Source organism: Ambystoma mexicanum, chromosome 5q (genome assembly GCF_040938575.1).
Source record: "Ambystoma mexicanum isolate Mex_15411 chromosome 5q, UKY_AmexF1_1, whole genome shotgun sequence".
In the NCBI taxonomy this organism is placed as follows: Eukaryota; Metazoa; Chordata; class Amphibia; order Caudata; family Ambystomatidae; genus Ambystoma; species Ambystoma mexicanum.
This window is the reverse complement of record NC_090933.1, coordinates 280,958,540-280,978,244: the sequence shown is the minus strand read 5'-3', so window position 1 is coordinate 280,978,244 and position 19,705 is coordinate 280,958,540. Positions and strand designations below refer to the sequence as shown.

At 41.8% G+C, this 19,705-nt stretch overlaps 1 protein-coding gene across 1 annotated transcript in view; it reads left to right on the top strand.

The window, feature by feature from the left end:
* DOK6 (docking protein 6) overlaps positions 1 to 19,705 on the top strand; it is a 2,936,428-nt gene that overhangs the window by 1,427,521 nt on the left and 1,489,202 nt on the right. The window contains exon 4 of the mRNA XM_069620782.1: positions 9,607 to 9,726. Coding sequence (XP_069476883.1) covers positions 9,607 to 9,726 — 120 coding nt within the window. The remainder of the gene's footprint in view (positions 1 to 9,606; positions 9,727 to 19,705) is intronic.

Sequence of the window (19,705 nt, the reverse complement as noted above, 5' to 3'; positions counted from 1 at the left end):
TAAGCGCTATATAAATAACACATCATTAGATGCTAGGAGTAATTAACGGGGGGACTCAGAGTTAATATGATCATCACTTCCCAGATCTGCGGAATTTCAAGGGTTTTGTTTGTGTCAAATGAGATTACCTTAACTATCCCTTAACTAAAGGTTAGTTAAATTGAGCAGACTTAACGTAACAAAACCGTTGAAATTTAGTGGATGTGGGAAGTCATGACCGGCTTAACTTGGCGCATTCCTGTTGCAAAGCCCATGAGCACATACATAGTAGAAGATTCTAAATGTGTGCAAGTGTTTTCTCATGAGTGTTAATAAGGGATATCCCTAGGAACCGTCAGGATTCCGGCCCTTTAGGCCTGGAGTTGGACAACACAGTATTAGTACTATATTCTCAGACAAAGTAAACATCCTCTAAATAGTGTCCTATGGGGGTCTGCATGGCTCCCATCAGTGTGAACTTCCTCCAAGAAGTGACCTTTTGGGCTCCACCGTCAGCACATGATTCCAATACTAGCTAGAATATTCCCACAACCCAAATGCAGTTCTTATTCTATCAATTACTAATTCAATGACTCGGTCAAACACACAGCTCTACCCATCCAATACATACTTGTTGAAGAGAACGCTACAGTACTAGTCATTGCTGTCAAATGAATTGTTTTTTATGCTATGTAATTGTCATGATGCCTACCCCCGGGCAGCTGGACCAAGCCCATTCCCCCCGGAAGCAGGCATCCGGACATTTGTTTAAACCTCAGAAGCCCTGGCTAGGGGCTATCTGGGTTCAGTCCTGGCGCTGTAGGCGCCAGGCTCATAGTAGAAATCAGTCCTGGCGCCTAAGGCGCCAGGCTCATAGTCATCACCTACCTCAGGCAGGCCATGCTGCACATGCATCCAGGCCAACGTGAGACCTGGAAGGGACTATTTTTCCACAAGGACTACTTTTCACTTGGGTGTGGTTCTAGGGACTTCTTACCTGGGACTAATTTTGAAGCTATTTAAGCCACACCCGATCTACAACACACGCTTTGTGTTATTCTGCATTTAGCAGCGTAACACTCACTGTGTCTGCAAACCTGCATCCAGCCTTCTGCCACGCCCGCCTCGAACACGGAGCCCCTAGGAGAGAAAGCAAAATAGGAGAAGAGGTTAGATTACAGACTTTAATCTGATTCCTCACCTGATTTCAGATCTTGCATCACTCCGAGCCTGAAGGGACATTCTTCCGGCACGCGTCGCATCCCACAGCATCTCCAACTCGGCGCTGCCTCTGTCACTTTTTTCAGTGATTTTCAACATCTGGGGAAAAGACAAGAAATAGCAAGGTGAGCCTAAAGAGACTAAAAAGACAATCACTTATATTACAAGACTTACCTGATTATCATCGGAGGCTTTATCCTTCAATATACCGCATCTAGGAAAAAAGGAAAAGACAGTGAGCTAATCTCACGCACCTTTACAGGATAGTTTGGGTGATACAGACTCTCACCTGAAAACCGCCAGCATCCCCCAGACAGAATTTGCCGCCGCAAATCAACAGGGAAGTGCAAGAGTGAACATTGGACATTTTGAACTCTTTAAACTTGGCAAACTCCGGACTCAATAATCGTCCAGAACTCCAGCACCTAAAACCAGTGAAGTAACTGGTATCTATGCGCCCCTACATGCCACGCAGGATGGAGAGCTCACCAATCAAAAACATAAGGTGAGGACACTGACTGGGAATATCGGAGATGGCAAGTGGGGAGAACGGGAGCAGGGAGGGGGGTCTGCATTCACACCCACGGGGCTAAATACCTTTCTCCATCTACAGGAGAATATTTCTACGAGTCAAGCTTACAAGACTAAGGGGGTCCGTCCAGACGGTCATCTTTGCCCTACGCTTCAGGCTGGTGGAGGACGCAGCTGTCCGGGTTCGATCTACGCCCCTGTGGGAACCAGGTGAGCGTAACAGTAATGTACAGTGCCAGACAGTGAACTCTCACTAAATGTGTCAATTATTCTTCCCTGTACACCTGAAGTAGCCCCCCGCGCCATGAGGTGTGGCTTTGCCAGACTGTCACTCTCACTAAATTTGTACACTATGCTTACCTGTACACCTTATGTAGCCCCCCGTACCATGAGGCGTGGCGTTGGCAGAGTACATATTCAAGATTCCACCTGCATTTTGTAACCCTATGTGTGGTATTGAACTTATGTGGACCGTTCACCTGCACTTGTAACTGTGCTGCCATAAATGCAAAAATAAATAAATAAAGAGAAGGGAGTCACAATGACATACAAAATGGCATTTTGGGGACATCAACGGAAACGCACTGAGTTAAGCTGGTCATGATTTCCCACAACCTCTGAGGGTTTTGTTGCATTAAATCTGCTCAACTACATTTTAACTTACATTTTTTCAGTGAATTTTAAGGTTTTTGTTATACCATAGTTGTATTATGGGCCACTAGTCCTGGCCTTCGGCCGTGTCTACTATACATGTTCCCCAAATATCTTTCTTTTGGACCAACTAGCTGGCCACAGAATTTGGCCATGGTCACTGTACATGGCTTCCGGTCCCAATAGCCATGGCCTTCGGCCGTGCCCAGTACCCACTACTGGATGGAATAATCTGAGCCCCCCAACCAGAAATCGAGTTAACGCTTCATGCCAAGTTGTTTTGTACCTGGTCCAATCCCATTCAGAGGTTTTGGCTGTGAGCTGGGGCAACATTTTGACTTTTTTTCTATGGAGAAATGAATGGGGACTCGGCCAAAACAGCATTTGTGTACTTTATTAATAACTTTCTTATTTTTAAAGGATCTTTTTTACCATAATATACAGTCTGGGAGAGGGCCAGGACAAACCTTTTGTTTGCAAAATAATAGCCAAATCCATAATGCAGGTCAAAGGTTAAGACCATTACATTTTTACGGTTTCCTATGTATCTCAAAACTCAACTTAACTATTAGTGTGCCTACCACTGCACTATAATATATATTTCCAAAATTGAAAGCTTAACATTTTGATCCCCACACTCCATAGAAATCATAGGTTGGGATCGAGGTAGGTATTCCAAGACGCAGCACGCCTTCATGTGCAAAATAAAGCTTTTATTGTTTCAAACGGATAGAATTGATGTGTTTCACCCTTCTGGGCTTTCTCAGGATGTTACAACCATCTCTGAACCATTACATTTCTAACCAATTTATTGTTTTTTTCCCTTTCCTCCTGTTCAAACAAGTTTCCTTTCATGTCTATAATACGGTCTCTATCTTGAAATGTATGAGTTTAGATCTGTGCAAATGGTTATTATGCCAATACTATCATTTACTATGTGAGAAAAGCATGTCTTTGTATCTTAACGACTATATGTATGACACCCAGTCCCCCCTCAGTTAGCATGTTCTTACATTTTAGGCCTATGGAAGTGCATAGAATCACGTGTGTAACTGCAACTAAAAGGGTACAGTACATGCAGCATCTCACTAGCCACACTTTGCCCAATGGTCACCATGTTTAAGTCTGAGCTTTCATGATATTAAAAAAACATATAATAAAGTGCTTACTGCTGTTTGCTATCACATCCATGCATTATGCATGGGTAAAAAAATATCCCCTACAATGAAAGGGAATTCAATTCCAATTGCTTATTTAGCATGATATGGAAGGTCCACTATGATGTTGTATTTACTATATAGTATTCCATATATCCTAAAAGATCACAGTGTGCAGCATTTCAATAACCACGATACACCTTGTTTTGGTGACCCCACAATATATTAGCTGTAGTAGCCTATATGAGGCGATCAACTCACACTGAGTAACTGCCCAACTTCATTCAATTTACAGAAATTCTTTCACCTGTTGTCATACATATGTGACCAAACATTGCATAAGGTACTCTGCAATGATAACATAAAGTGCATAGTGCAAAATGGTTTGTGTGCCATGATGGGCAATCATGTAAAGTGCGTAATGCATTATATAAAGTGCTAATGCATCAATGGCATAAAGGTGTGTGGTGCATTATTATTTACTATGCTTTAATCGTCAATAATTTAAAATACTTAATGCTAAAACAGTCTGATATGTGTTTTGCTATGTGGCTAATTATGTTAACTGCATGAATGATTAGGCAATCTGATGTTTATCGTATATCAGATTTTACCACATACCCATACAGTTTTAGGGTTATTTCTTAGTCATTAAATGCTTGGGGTTTACAATATGGGGTCTACCATGTGATTGATGTTCATATGTATATAACCAAATTGGTCTACATGCTATCATGGCAAACATGGTTGCTCTGAAAAGCTCCACACACGGGAACAGCCAGGAACTGCATTTAACACTTAAAATCAGTTGTATATAAAGTGATTGATGCCTGTGTATGAGATTGTCTAAATTCATCTTTGTATTGACTCAATTGATGTAAAGGAATCGTAAAGTAGTATAGGGCTCAGGTACCTATGAAAACATGCATTTATTCAACTAGATTGTGGCCTCTCGGATACTTGGTGTCAAGGTCAATGATGTACCTTGATTCCTTTTGATGCAGGATTTTCTCCTTGTCTCCTCCCCTGGGGTGTGTCTCCACTAGGTCCATCGCAAAGTATCTTAGTGATGAATAATTCCCCTTGTGTGTGTCATCAAAATGTTTGGCCAGTAAGTAGCAGAAATAGCTCGTAGGTATTGCAGGATCCTTAATAGAACTGCATGAAATTTTGCATGTAAATTTCTGACCTGATTCTGAATGAGTTTGCAAAGTTTGGTGGGATTCTGTCATGAGGGGGCAAAACTAGAGGGGGGATCCCAAAATATTGTAAAGGCTTATACATGAGGTGCCATTTGACGAATCAACACTTCATTTGGCAAACTGATAATAGATCTAGATATAAATATTTTTGTGAAGTTTGGTGTGATTCTGTCAAGAGGGAGCAAAATTAGAGGGGGGTCCCAAAATATTATAAAGGCTTATAAATGTGGTGCCATTTGACAAATCTTCACAAAGGTTTGCAAAAAGATTATAGATCTAGATATAAATGTTTTCGTAAAGTCTGAATGGATTTTGTCTAGTGGGGGCTAGGTTATATGACGATTGTATGTGCATACATTTGACACTTTTGAAAAAATAAAACATGGGTGGATTTATGTAGCTACAAAAGATAGCGGTATACCTTTAGTGACTGAAGAGTAGCCTGTGGCCATGGGCAGTGCCCAGATTGTCCGGGTCATGGAATAAGGTCATGATCCGGACAATCTGGCTACTGGCCATGACCACAAGGGACAAAACATAGGATTAAAGTGGCCATGTCCACCTGGAACTGGCTTTGTGGTAAAGTTATTTGAAATTGGGATAGGTTTGAAAGGGAAGAAAAATGTGCTCGTGATAATATGGTCATAGGGTTCTCTTTTCGCCTTCTGCAGGCTGCCATGGAAAGCGAAGAGGGGCCCTGTAAGGAACCCTGCCTTCCCTTTCCATGGTGGCCATCTTGGAAAAGGATTTTCCTTCCTAGGAAGAAAAATCCTTTTTTTAGAACCCCGGGTTCCCGCTTTGGGAACCTAGGGTACTAATGGCCTTCATTCTGCATTACAGGGGCTGGAATGGGGGGATAATGTTCCGGAGACCTCGTTATCCACCCTCGCTTTGCTTGGGCTGAATACTTGGGCTGCTGGGCCGGTATCCACTGTTTCATCCCCGAAACGGGGGATAAACGCCACAATATTGTAAATAACACAAAATGCAAATGGAAATGTTGGAAAATCTTATTGAGTCTATGTACTTTACTGAGAAATATAAAGTAGATGGAGTCTTTAAGTTTTTCTTTTAGTTCTATTTTTTAACTGTGAAAGGTGGTTCCTAAAGGAACATTTCTTGTATTGTTTTTGGATGCATTTTATTTTGGCAGGAGAGCTCAGAACGAAAGGTGGGGAGGGAAATGAGGGAAGAGGCACCAAACACAAATATGGAGGGGCAGGTGGACAGGGGAAATGTTGTGCGTGTGTTATTTCTAAGGTAGGGGGCAGTGTTTCTCATGCTCCTTGATTACAGCAGTGGTGTTGTCTCTTGGGGAGGAGGGATGGCATTAGCTGATTCCATTTTAAAATAAATAGCAGTTTTGCTAAAAGTATGTACTGTGTACTAGATTGTTCATGGATAATGAGTAGGAATAGGTGTTGGAGCTGACATCAAAGATGACATCACATTTGTGATGTCATCTTTGATGTTCTGGGTGTTAGCCTTAGCAGTGCACGGTGGTGGCACGAGTTATGGTTGCTTAGCTTACCATAACTGGCGAATTTCAGGGGTTTTTCGGTTTTACTTGGAACCATAACGTCCCTTTAACAACGTTTTTTTACTGAATTTCATAGGTTTTTAGTAGCGCAACTTAACCATAACGACCCTTTAACAACATTTTTTTTACTGAATATATATATGTGTGTGTGTATTTATAGCATTATAAATGGGTACCTATTAACTAAGGCGATTCACTGATTTCAGGGATTCCTAGTGACGTCTGATAAGACAATGAGAGCTCTCATTCTTGATGTCACTCAGATCTCTGAGAAGAAATTCCCACTGTGTTGGAAAACCCATCTATACAATGTGTCATGTATGGCTCACCTATGTTAATTTGCTACCCCGTGTACCATTCCTTATGTGCAAGAATTGCAAGGAGTGTATCGAAGAGGCAGGAGGGCACTATATACAATATACAAAATACCACCCCAACTCCACCTCAACTCACAGATACCAAAAACGTATAAACCAAATTGGTTTACCATTACCTCCCCTCGGTCCCGTGGGCTTACTGCATAATTACAAGTGGTGGAAGGGACCCCTTGGCGATTTTGGCAGGATTAGTGCAAGCTGATTTTGGTAGGTAAAGTGGAGTCTTCCAAACTCAGAATTTGCCAATGCAATAAAAATCACAGAATTCATGCCACTTTTTAAGTGCACCACTGAACCCGTAATGAAGCCCCTTGTGTCATCACAGCAATTGACTAGGAATCCCCTAATTGACTGTCATGATTTCAAAGTAGGGGGATACAGCATCCAGAATGGGAAAGAAATGCTAATTAATTCCTATGAAGCAGAGCACAATAACTTCTTAAATAATGTGCAATATAATATATAAAATACCACCTACCGTACGTTATAAGGATATTGCAAGTCACTGAGTCAATGGGGAGTGTTGTGACCAATCAGAGGAACAAGGCCACAGGCTGGCTCCCTTTATAAGGTCCTGGAACTCCGAGGTGACTTGCAATAACCTTTTTACGTACGGTAGGGGGTATTCCAGTACTTATTTTGTTTTTATTTTTTTTATTGTGCACTTTGGTTATATAACAAACCTTATACACATACAAAAAAGGAATAATTAATTAATCAGAATATATTTAGAACTTATAATAAATGGCTGCACACTATCATTCCTCTAATCACTTTCCTCCCTCCAATCTACCTATCTCTACCCACGCTCGCAATTTAAGCATTCACTTTGACTCCTCTCTCTCCTTTTCCCATCATATCTCTCTCACCTCTCGTGCCTGTCGCTTCCACCTCTTTAATATTCGCAAAGTCCAACCCTCTCTCACTTTCCATGCTACTAAGCATTTAATCTCCTCCCTTATCTTCTCTCGCCTCTTCTACTGCTCCTCCTTACTCTTTGGACTACCTACTTCTCATCTTGCCCCCTTAAAGTCTATCTACCATTCTGCCATACGTACCCTCTGTTTCCTTACCTCCCGTGACTCCATTTCTGCTTCCCTTTCTTCCCTTGGCTGTCTTCCCTTCTACTCTCAACTTAAATTGAATTTCCTCTGCTTAGTCTTTAAATCTCTCCATGGTCTTGCTCCCCCTTATCTCTCCTCCCTCCTCTCTTTCTACACTCCCTCCCGCTCCCTTCGTTCTGCTGACCACTTCCTTCTTACTGTTCCTCCATCCCCTTGTGCCCCCTCCCGTTTCTGCTCCTTCCAGCTCCTAGCCCCCCTGCACTGGAACTCCTTACCTCTCTCAATCCGCTCTATACCTACCTTCTCCTCCTTCTGCACCTCCCTTAAACCTCTCCTTCTCCATTCCCTGCCATGAAACTCGTCCCCCTTTTTGCTACCCCTCCTTCCTCTATCTTTTCCCCATAATCATCTCCCTATCCCCCCTCCCAACCCATTCTCGCCCTTATACACCATTGTATTCCCTCCTCCTTCTAATCCTCACCCCTCCCTACTCCCTCTCAGTGCTACTGCCCTACTCTCCCTCTTCCCTTCAGTTTAATTGCTCTACTTACTGTTTTGTTGATCTGATTCATAATTGTAAATCGCTTCTACTGTTATAATGTTATATGTATCAGTTGTTAAAATTGTACAGTGTTTTGGAGTAAAGCGCTATATAAACATAATAAATACAAATACAAATCATCTCCTTTAATACCTGGCCTCTTGCTGAATCTAATGTAAGGATCTTCCATTTGTTGATCCATATAATCAATTTAGAATCTGTTTGAATTTAAACACGATAATATGCAACTTTGAATGTGTTGCAGAAAAATAGTTTAAACATTTTAACACAATGCATTGAAAAAAAACATCTTAATGTTGTACTTTGAGACTACTTGCTCGGATGTGTTAAACTTCAGCAGTCGCAATTTACACATTCTACCATAAATAGTTCCTTGGCAATTAATTGCTGTAAAGGGTCACAGAAAACTATTTAACAAGCAAAGAATTTGAACAGCTTTCAACTGCTTTAATTAACTGTTACAGTGGCAGCTGGAATTCTGACCTTTGCTGCCTCAAGCAGCAGGCATTATGACGCAATAACGTGAAGCGCAATAACTGATTGTGAAGCCATATTCTTATTACAGGTCAGTCGTGATGTCACAACTAGCCTGTAGCAGGAATTGTATTTCCGGGCTTTTATACGGATAGTGCAGGCTGTCATGTATTATGGTTGGTAAGACACAAAAGAACAAAAATCCAAAACTGTCACCGGATATGAGATGATGGATGCAGTCGTACTGTTATCTTGCATTTACAAGTTGTATAAACAATTGGGTTGGGTAGACAGCGTCCTTTCGCCACGGCAGCCATTCAGACTGATGATGCGAGGGGAGACATTTGTGAATAATTTGTGAATAATTACAAATGAATAATAGATACCATACGGAGCTCTGGAGATGGTTATGCAGTTGCACCGAGTAAGCATTTTAAATGCATACATTATAAATGCAAAATGTGTTTTGTGGAGTTTGCTTTTATGGCGGATTAATCCATAACATGTCATGCCTTGTCATTTTAAAATTACTCAGGCCATTAATGCTGAAACAGGTGCAAAGAGGTGAAATCCTGACCTTTAAAATAATTACTTTGCTTCTTAGCTGCTCTCTTGTAAATGTATTTTCATGCTTGTTTAAGCAGGTAACATTAGGTACTAAATTTAAACCAGAACCTTCAATGTGGAGAATTACAGCTAGACTCAAGCCTAATCTCCAATTGACACTTCAGCTGGACTGAGCTGAGTCATTTTACTGTTCACCTAGAGCGTGTTAATTGAAGTACATTTTTGTACAGAAATGATCTGATAGCTTGCTGCTGATTTTCTTTATTTTTGATCATTTGCAGAGCTGGAAGCAGAGGAGTGGTGCAAACTTCTTTGCGTGGAGTGTCTTGGAACCCGGCTCAATGATATCAGCCTTGGGGAACCGGACCTGCTTGCGGCTGGAGTTCAGAGGGAGCAGAATGGTAAGTTGTTCAATGGAAACAACTCTACCAGGATCCCACTGGTGTGATGGAGTCTATCAAAGCTGATTGTTCCCACACATCCATTTTACACTCTGATTTTCCTTTGAAAATGCAAACTTTCTACAGAATTAGCTACACTGCCACCTTAATAGTGTGCGATGATTTTTTAGACAGTAAACAAATTTGTCTGACATTTAGTAACAGACAATCAACGAGTCAACCACTCAACCTGTAAGTCAATAACCCAATAGGTCATGAGTCACCAGGTCTGGTCCTCAAGAGCCCCAAACGCAACAGGTGTTCAGGCCACCCTGTGCAATGTACATAACTTCTATTCTGATTCACTGCATTCAGATGTAATGTGTGTGGATATCCTGAATCATGATGTTTATTTGGCTTTTATGGACTGGACTTTGAGATCCCTGTGATAGAAGCAAACCCTAAATAGTCTGACCTCTCGTACTTGACCGAGATCAGTCAAATAGAATGTAGATGAGCAGAATATGTCCTGCAACCAGGGCATAGATGCCCGTGGGTTAAGCACACCTTACAGATGTGAAATGTAAACATAAATACATAGAAGGGGGAAGCTGAGAATGGCCATAAAAAAACAGATATACGTTGCTAAATTAGAGACGAAACCGACCTATGCTTTGTCATGAAGGAAGTACACAGCAGGTTTAGCAAACAAGGGCAGATGAGGTATAACGGCCACCATAGACACTGCCCATCTGAAAATTAAAAGGAGCCCTGGAAATGCAGACCATGCAATGGAACAAGATTTATTCTGAACCATGCGGTGAAGTAAGGCCTACAATATCCACTGAATAATGTGCACAACAGAATTAAACTAGCGGAGACACAGAGCCAAATCTAATGTATGGATGCATTCTAAAATGCATGAATAATGGGACCCTTACTGAGTGAACTAGTTATTTATAAATAACCACATATTGACAATGGTTATCCTAAACCGAGCTTATGTCGCATTAACTGAGCATGCCCAAGTTCTAATTCTTTACAGTGTTGGTATCCCTTCTCTATGCTCATGCCACTTGGTCTCAGATCTCACACCAAGACCCTGGGATGGTTTGTCGCTCACACCTGCCAATATTAACTGCTTTGATTGACCAACTGAAAACCATGCACCTGAAAAAGACACCAGTCTTTCTGAGTTTACTGAGAAATGTTGACTATCTTAATTTTTTTTAAAACTCTAACATATAAGCATTGTTGGCACTCCCCTTATCAACTGTGCCAATCTGTCCATCAAGGAGGACCCACAGTGCCGTTGCAATGATAGTTCGTCAACAGATATTCTCCCAACTCAATCTTCGGGTGTCTTTTCACTAAAGTCCAACAACGTATGCTGCAATATTCGCGGTGCAACTTCTCTCTGTATTCAACCTGAAACTCTCACAGTCTAACAGCGTATCCAGTAAGACTGTTAGAGTTTTGGGTTGACAAACTATCATTGGGACGGCACTGTGGGTCCTCCTTGATGGACGGATTGGCACAGTTGTGCTTCTACAGCATTTACACATCTGCCTGTGTACACAGGTACACTTCATACTGGTGCTTTGGTACCAGTTCTGAGAATTGTTTGCTCCTGAAGAAGGGGTTCACCCCCCCGAAACACATTCGGCCTGAAGTACTTCAAATCATTGTTTTGTGAATAATATGTGTAAGGTGTAGGCAGAAGATATGCCCTGAAATGTACAAATGGAAAGTTGTGTGTTTTGATATACTATCCTCAAATTAAAATATTTATGATTTTGATACATTTTTGACTGTATGTTCAGTGATATTGGTGTGCAGGGGACGGTAGTGTCTCAAGTGGTAGGCACTTTTTTGGGATCATATATTGTGAGGGCTTTGTGCCCGGGCCTGTATTCGTCCCCTGCAGAAGCTTGTGTTAAAGCACTGCGTAGAAAATTGCTATTTAATAATTGTGACTTATAGGTGTGCGCATGTAGACTATTAGGTTTGTGAGTATCATACATTGTTTTAAAATGTAATGTAATGGTGTATGTAAATTGTATGGTTATACAGCTTGTTTAAGGTTTTAATGTAAAGCCAAGTCACTACAAAAATATATTACAGTGCTCTAGGTTCCTCAGCTTTCAGGGTTATAGCTCATGACCAAGGAAGTGGCCGGGAGGATTGCTCAGGGACAACGCACTCGCCTTGAAAGCAAGACGACGCGGGGCAACACAGGTTTGATCCCCGGGTCCGCGCTTAGAAACTTCTGGGTGTTAAGCACGTTATAAATAAACAATTACAATTACAAAAGGAACCACTCAAGAGAGCCATTGCATGCATATGCGGCTGACAGCAATGCAATGGACAGCGTCCTCTTGGAAATCTCGCCATTGAGTTACCCATTGTGGTGATTTCAAAATGAGTGCACCCTTTATGTACACAAGTATTCAAGGACCCTGTTTGGAAAACACTATCATGTCACACCGGCAACCAATCATTAGACAAACATTACTCAAGGAACTCTGTCTTTCTGGAGAGTAAAAATATATGCAATATAATAGAAAGGGAAGCATTTAGAATAGAAGTATAAATAGTATTTCTAAATGTTATGCTGTCTGCAACAATTCCACTGACACCTTTTGTCGTTGCTTTAATTAATCAGTACATTAAACAAAAACAGGAACAAAAAAACCCTGGAGGCAAGCAAACCTGTACAAGTTATTTATGAGTATGTGTGCGGTAGCTTCAACTAAAACAGCGGGTAAATGGACATGTGGATATTTATTATTTTCGGTTACATGCTAACACATAATGCATGTTGCTTCTCAGTTGGTCTCACAGAAGATGTGTATAACCTCTTTTAAGCATGCACACCACTGATTTACCAATCAGAACATTTTGAAAAAGGTTAAAAACAGTTGTTTATTTTATATTATTTTAAGAAGATAAAATAGTCTGTTTTTGTTTGCCTACTGTACTCGCTAGCTAGGCAATATTCGTTTTCTGGACGCGTAGGGTGACATCTTGAGTCCCTTAAAGTGTGATGGTCTGCAGATGCTGTCCAAGGCTGATGTCTGGCAGCGCATAACTAATACTATTACTCACATGGAAATCAGGCCTTCATCACTTGTATTACCCTCATTCAATGTACTTATCTGCACTGCATATTTCACTCACACCGGGCACGTACTTAATCTTCAAGTAAACACTCTTTGGGGTCTCATATGGACTCCAATGTCACTAATAATTATGGGTACAAATTACAAGCAGGGGTGTTGAAGCTTAACCTATTGAGATTTTATAACTAGCCACTGGTCCCAAGAGTGCTCTGGCTCCAAGGCCTTTATGGGAGTTCGGTATGGGCAACGGTTTCCCAACAGTGATAGTCTACATTCCTTAATGACAACATTCTCCATTGCCTAATTGCCCGATGACACATCCAGTGTTGGCTTATCATGTGCTAGGACACAGTGCACATCCACTTTTCAAAAATGTTGCACTTGCATGTAGATTCACATATTATCTTGGAACTTTACTGAAGTTCTCTTTTCAAGGGAGTTGTATCGTACCAACACCTCCTTTCCTCCATTATCTTAAATTGAGTGGGTCGTCACGTCTGATCTGAGGTTATAGTCGGGAGCCAAAACTCGGGCAGCCGGTCCTTGACCTAGGACTGGCAGTTATCCATCGAGGCAGAGTGCGTTGTCTAGATCCAATATGTGGCAAAGCCTTCTGGGGGGAGAGGTTGCCCCCAAATGCATTCACAAGGCCTGCGTTCCAGGACCAACCCACAAAGGCAGCCATGCAACACCACAGGCAGCCATGCGTGGCATGGCCAACTGCCCTGGGGAGGCCAGGAAATAATGTCAGCAAAACTTCACGCCAGGTCCAGATATCCTGCATCAGTGCTCAACTGCTACCATCTCATACCAAATTACCAATGATGCCATTGGCAGTGCCCTGGTTGTTGAGGCCTCCATCTCCCTTGTAACCCCAATAGTCATATAGTGCTTGTCAGGTTGAGAATCCCTTAACTTTCCAGCAAATTACTATAGCAAACCACCATCCTTTGAATGTACCCCATTTACCTATATTAGTCTTTTTCACTTAATTGTTTCACTATTTTGTTTGGCTTTGAAGTTCTTTGCATACCTCTTTCGCTTAAAATGTGAAGTTTCACTTGTACTCAACAAAACTCATCGCATCGGCTTCAAGTCTATCATGGTGGTTTGTGGACGTTATTTCAGGCCTCTCTGTACTTTTTTTAATTGAATGTTAAATAAGGTAATGGTTTGCATCTCTCCATCCACATACGACATAATTAAGTGCTGGGAACAATCATTTCAATATTTTTAACAGAGAGTTTGCCTTCAGTCAAAAAGGGACTGTATTCCCACAACTTCTTTTATGTCATTGATATGTTACTCAATCCTGTCCCAATTTGCTCTGCACTCAAGCTTTCTAAGTTGTTCTCTTACGGGTGACAAATAGTGGCTTAGCTGTAGCCTGTCTGCCTATAATTAATTTTGAAATTTTAAGAGATGTTAGTTGTCCATCATTGTCCATCAATATTTCCATTGAATCCTCTCTTTTGAATGTGTCATCCGGTTTATCGTTATTGCATTGTGTATACAATCTGCCATGGTAATTTAAGTAATGGGACTATAGTCAGTGGGGGTTACTGCACTGCTCATTTTTGTAAACACTTCCCCTTTTATGCTTTTTCTAAACCATGCCATTCAAATTGTTTAAAGCTGTGTCAAAAATAATGAAGCTATTGCAACCGCCATGTCCTTCATCCACCATCATTTCCATAATAGCTGGCAAACATGGAACTGAACTTGTAAAGCAATTTAGCTAGAATTACAAATATGGCAGTATTGGTAATTTCGGAGGTACTTGCAAAATACAACTGCAATTGTTGTCCGCTTCAGGGTTTGGTGGAATGCCTCTGACAGTATGCCATTGGATAACGCCAAGGTGAGACTTCGGGCAGATTTTCAGCAAAGTCTGCTTATTTTCACCTCCACCCAAAAGGCAAGAAATGCCACCTGCCCCAGTTGTAGAAACAGAATAAGATTGCATTTGCAGAACAACTAGCAGCAGAGGTGGTGTTTATCTGCAATGGTATTAATGCTAAAAAAAAATCCTCCCAATTCGTAAAAAGGCCCTTCATTAGTATTAAAGAAGACATCGATGGTTTCTAATTTCCTGGAACTAGACCCAATTGTTGCCAATTCAGCAGATGTCCCATACAACAGATTCAGGCCATAGAAATGAATTCAGTCGTTATAACTGAGAAAAATCTTTTTTGAGCAGCTCACATAATGAGTAATGTCTTAGAAAACATATTAGGCAAGAAAGTGCATTCAGTTGCTGTACCTGAGATCAACACCTTTTTTTTTACCAGTCCATATACTTTCTGCTTCTGTAAAAAAGTGTCTTGCAATATGTGGTGGGGAGATTACATTCAATATCTTTAACTGATCGTCTTGCATTTCTTTTGGCTATGCCCATACGCGGGGCATGAGTAGAAAAGTCTCTGTATTCTTGGGAGGCAGGATCAAAGTACAATCAGTGGTTGTAACTGTGTACGTCATCTTTTTGTGTACAGCCTACAAGCCTTTTCCTTGCTTCATAAACATCTTTGTTGTTAGGAGACTAGGTTGAGTGGCTGTGACTAAGAGTGGTGTCTCTTTGTGGCCAGTCCACATTTGTGTTGTTTGCTTTGAATGTCTTATAATTCTTTGGTATTCAGTAACTTTAAATCAGCATTTTATAAAAAGCCCACACACTTGTTGATTGAATAGAAAGACCTTGGAATTAAAGTAGGCAAGATCATAGTCAATGTCCGTACCTGGGAAAGTTGCTTTTTTGTAGTCAATCTCCATGCTTGTCCGTTGAGTAAAAAGTGACTGCATTTCTGGGAGCAAGGGCGTGAACGTATTCAGTGGCTGCAACTGAGTGCACCATCCTAGTACCAGGGAGGCGAGAATTCTAGTCACCCCCTTTCATGACTTAAGCACACATGGCACTGCTTCCTTCTCAGTCTCAGGAGAAAGGATGATAGATTTGTGTGGAATCAATAGCAGGCAGGAAAGTACATAGTGTCCACAGTGTGTTATGTGGTCAGTCCTCATTCTTGTTGCTTACTTACAATTATTCCGTGGCATTCAGTGGATGTAACTGAGGGTGTTGTCTTTTTGTTACCAGTTCACAAACGTGCTGCTTGAGTCAAAAAGTATCTGAATTATTTCTGGAATCACCAGGAGAATACATTATCACTATTTTGTATGCCATCATTTCTGGAGCATCAACACATGAAAGGGGAATGGGAAGGAATGTCGATAGGAATTTTACAATGGCCTCTGCAACTGCTGCCTGCACCGAGGATGCCACAATTGTGCTGCATAATATGTAGTAAGTAGTACATGCTCAGGTATTGAAATCAGATGAGGCAGACGTGGTTCATTCCTCTGTCTCTGCAGCAGAAGAGGGGGAGGTGAAGATGTTCTCTAGTGATGCGCGAGAACAAACGTCACACAGTGTATGGGAGCATGAAGCAAAACAAGAGAGGCACGATGGGCTGGGTGGAACTGCATGTAGTGTAGAGAAGCAGCAAATGGGAAGTTTCTGGGTGCTATCCATCACTTCCAGATTAACTATGATGATGAGCTAGATAAAGATTATAATTTATCGGAGTACTGGCAGCAGTAATACATGATTCTGGAACCCATTGATAACAAGGAGGAAGAGGCCAACGGAATATTTATAGGGGTGGAAAGGAAAGACCACGCTATTAGTCCAACTATGTGCAGTGTCTTTCAAAACTCAATGTGTATCATGTGAAGTGCAACATGTTAATGTGTAGTAGCCAGAACACCAATGCCAGCAACTGAACCACCACCCCCACCACCACGCATGCAGTTCAAAGAATGGTAGGTTGCCTCTTAGCCCACCGCCAAAATCCAAAGTGTGGTATTTTTTACAACAGGCACAATGATCAGCATCATCTCACCATCTGTAGTGCATGCAGGAAAACGGCTTGATGTGGGAAGGCATGGACAAACCTGGATGCCAAATCTTTACAGTCCCTTGAGTGGGATGACCCCACAAGACCTGAACTTCAGCCCTCCCAGCAGCAAACATTCTACTCGTCGTCCATTCTGATGTCCCAGGTTCATTTGCTGTATTATTATTTTTGTTTAACTCTGGTTGTCGCCTACAGTGCAAGAAAAGTACTACACCAATTGCAGACACACCTTAGTTATTGCAGACCCACTTGAAAATAGAAGTCACCACCCCCCTAATTCTACGTTTTACTTGTTAGAGCAACTACCTAAACAATGCAATCCCATCACTGATTATGCCAACAGTCACTGATGAGATTAAGATGGGGCATTCTTTAAACCAAGACAGTGGTGAAGGAGGCTACCAGGCATGCTAGCTGTCACAGTGCTTCACATAGTGAGGTACTGCCACTGGCGTGCCCGGTAGAACTGATCTCATCTAACATGCTTTGTCTGAAATGGAGAATCCAGTGCAGCTGGTGAGGCATCATCTCTCAACCATTTATGTTGACCCACAAATAGCTACAATGAAAGATAATTGCAAATACCACCTTCCCTCATTCCTTTACCCACTTTTCAGGCACTATCAAAGTGAGTGTTTTTCGTCATGTGAAAAAGCAGCAGAACAATACACAATTCAGATGTGCACATATGCTCTCATGCAGCAGGTGTACAGATAACTGCATGAACAACAGAATCAGGAAGGAAAGGCACACACCCCTGTGCTGAACACAACAACCCAGTGTTGACTGTAACATCATCTTCAAGATCATATTCGTCATCATCAGGGATGGCATTGCTCTTGTTACCTAACAACCTGACCCACCTTCTGTGGACACTACTGACTGTCACGATGGGTTGGAATTGGAGAGCCTGTGGAATACACTCCTCACTCCTCACTCAACCTGTCCTCAATGCAGATTGGTCCAGAAGAATGCACAGGGACATTCAGCAGCTCATATTCTTGTGGCATATCTTACTTGATGCATATCACATGAGCAGGGATGATCATCGCCTCCGGTGCTGGTTCAGTAAGCTGTTCATCCCGACAGAGGTGCTTGAGAATACTTCAAAATGAACCAGCGCTACTTTGAGGAAATCTATGGCAAGCCACATAGCCGTAGCCAACGCATCAATTCCAGTGCAATTGGCTTATTGTCAAATTCAAGTCGGACACTGAATGATGGAGCAGTGTTGTTTATTGGAGCTTGTGGTTGTGAATAAGCCTGTGTGAACATATTTGGCCAAACACTAAATCACTAAATCACCCATGTCGAACACTAAATCACCCAGGTCCTGTGGGGATTCTGTGTCCGATGGATCCCCGACACCTTTACAAAGTTCGGGAGAAGTGATTTGTTTTCCTAAAGGCACTTTGGGATGAAGTCATGTGTAACATTGTTTAAACATAAAATTCTTCTCACCATTCCCAGACAGACTTATGTGTTGTCAAAGAGAATCGATTGAGTGCCAGCCGCTGGTGGTGGGGACATAGACAAAGAACCACCTCCTTCTATGCAATATGACTACTTTCTGTTGGCTTGTAGCATGTTGGCAGTGATGTTAGCCATTTTATTTTTAAAACATGGGACGATGATGGCTTGTGTCCATTTATTGGAGACCACAAAAAGCACTGCATCAACAATGAATGTCCTTGTCATTACCAGACCATCATGCCTCCAGCAAGTATTATCAAACTTCAGAAGGTATACAATCAGGGCCAGGAACCTCTGGGTATAAATGTCCGTACTGATCTCTTAAGATTGTGAACAATGTAGCAGTGGGGGACTTGCAGTTTCTTTTTGTCATTATGCACGGTGGCAAAGTGATTGGTCTAACATCTTCACTGATTACTGCATGCAGTGATGCAGTTTTGCAAATGCAATCCTTGGCCACAATGTTCCAAAATATTCTTGCAATCTTGCATCCTTTCTGTCTCTGGCCTCCAACAATATTACCTGGACCTTTTTCCTAAAGTCTTTTTTCCTATAGGTCATATTTTTCCACTGCTCGTGAATTTACCTTATTAATAGCATATTTTACTGTCCATCCTAAATTGCTGCCTTCAATGCTACTGTCTTGGTTCTGCATTCAGCATCATTCCAGACTGAATTCTGGCCTTAATTGATCGTTTTATTCTGGCCATGGTTTCCCGGAGTTTGACTTCAAACCTCTAATATGAACCATCTCAATGGAAAAGGATCCATAATCCTGAAGAACATACCCAGACAAGGAATATGGATCAGGATTAATTCCCCTATTCTCACTAGAATCTTACAGCAAGTCCCTGAAGACTATGAGCCTCATTGCAGGTATTGCAGTGGTAAATCTGCCAGCATACTGCTAAACTGACTTACTGTTACCACCTCTTGGGCCGGCGGAATTACCTATGTATCACAAGTGGTGGGTATGGCAGTGTTCCTTCCCATTTATGGAGCCCATAAATTCCATGGGGATTTTGGCAGAATTACTGCCAGCGGTAATTCCACCGATTTTGTTGATTTTTGGTGTTAATGCAGTAAATTTACCTCCAGCATTTTTCTGGAGATTTTTGCTCCACCTCACCTACAAACATATAGTATGGCAGTGTAGTAATGCAGCAGTAATTGAGTTACCTCAGTTTTACCACCATTTTTTGCTGCACCACCATACTTAAATTGAGGCCCCATTAACACATTCCCACCCTGAGTTACCTGGGGGCAACCAGACGTGGACTCCCTGCTCACTGTGCTCAGAGAGGCAAAGCTTCAACTGATGCGGCCCAACAAGGCTGAAACACGTGTATGGGGTTGCTTTTGGTACTCTTGTTCAGAGAGGAATTGCCATAGCATTTTGGTGCTGGACTGCCCATGTGGGCGGGAGAAAGACTGATATGCAAATGGATATTTCCCATCTGTGAAAGGCACAGTGAGCGAAAAGCTTGTGCT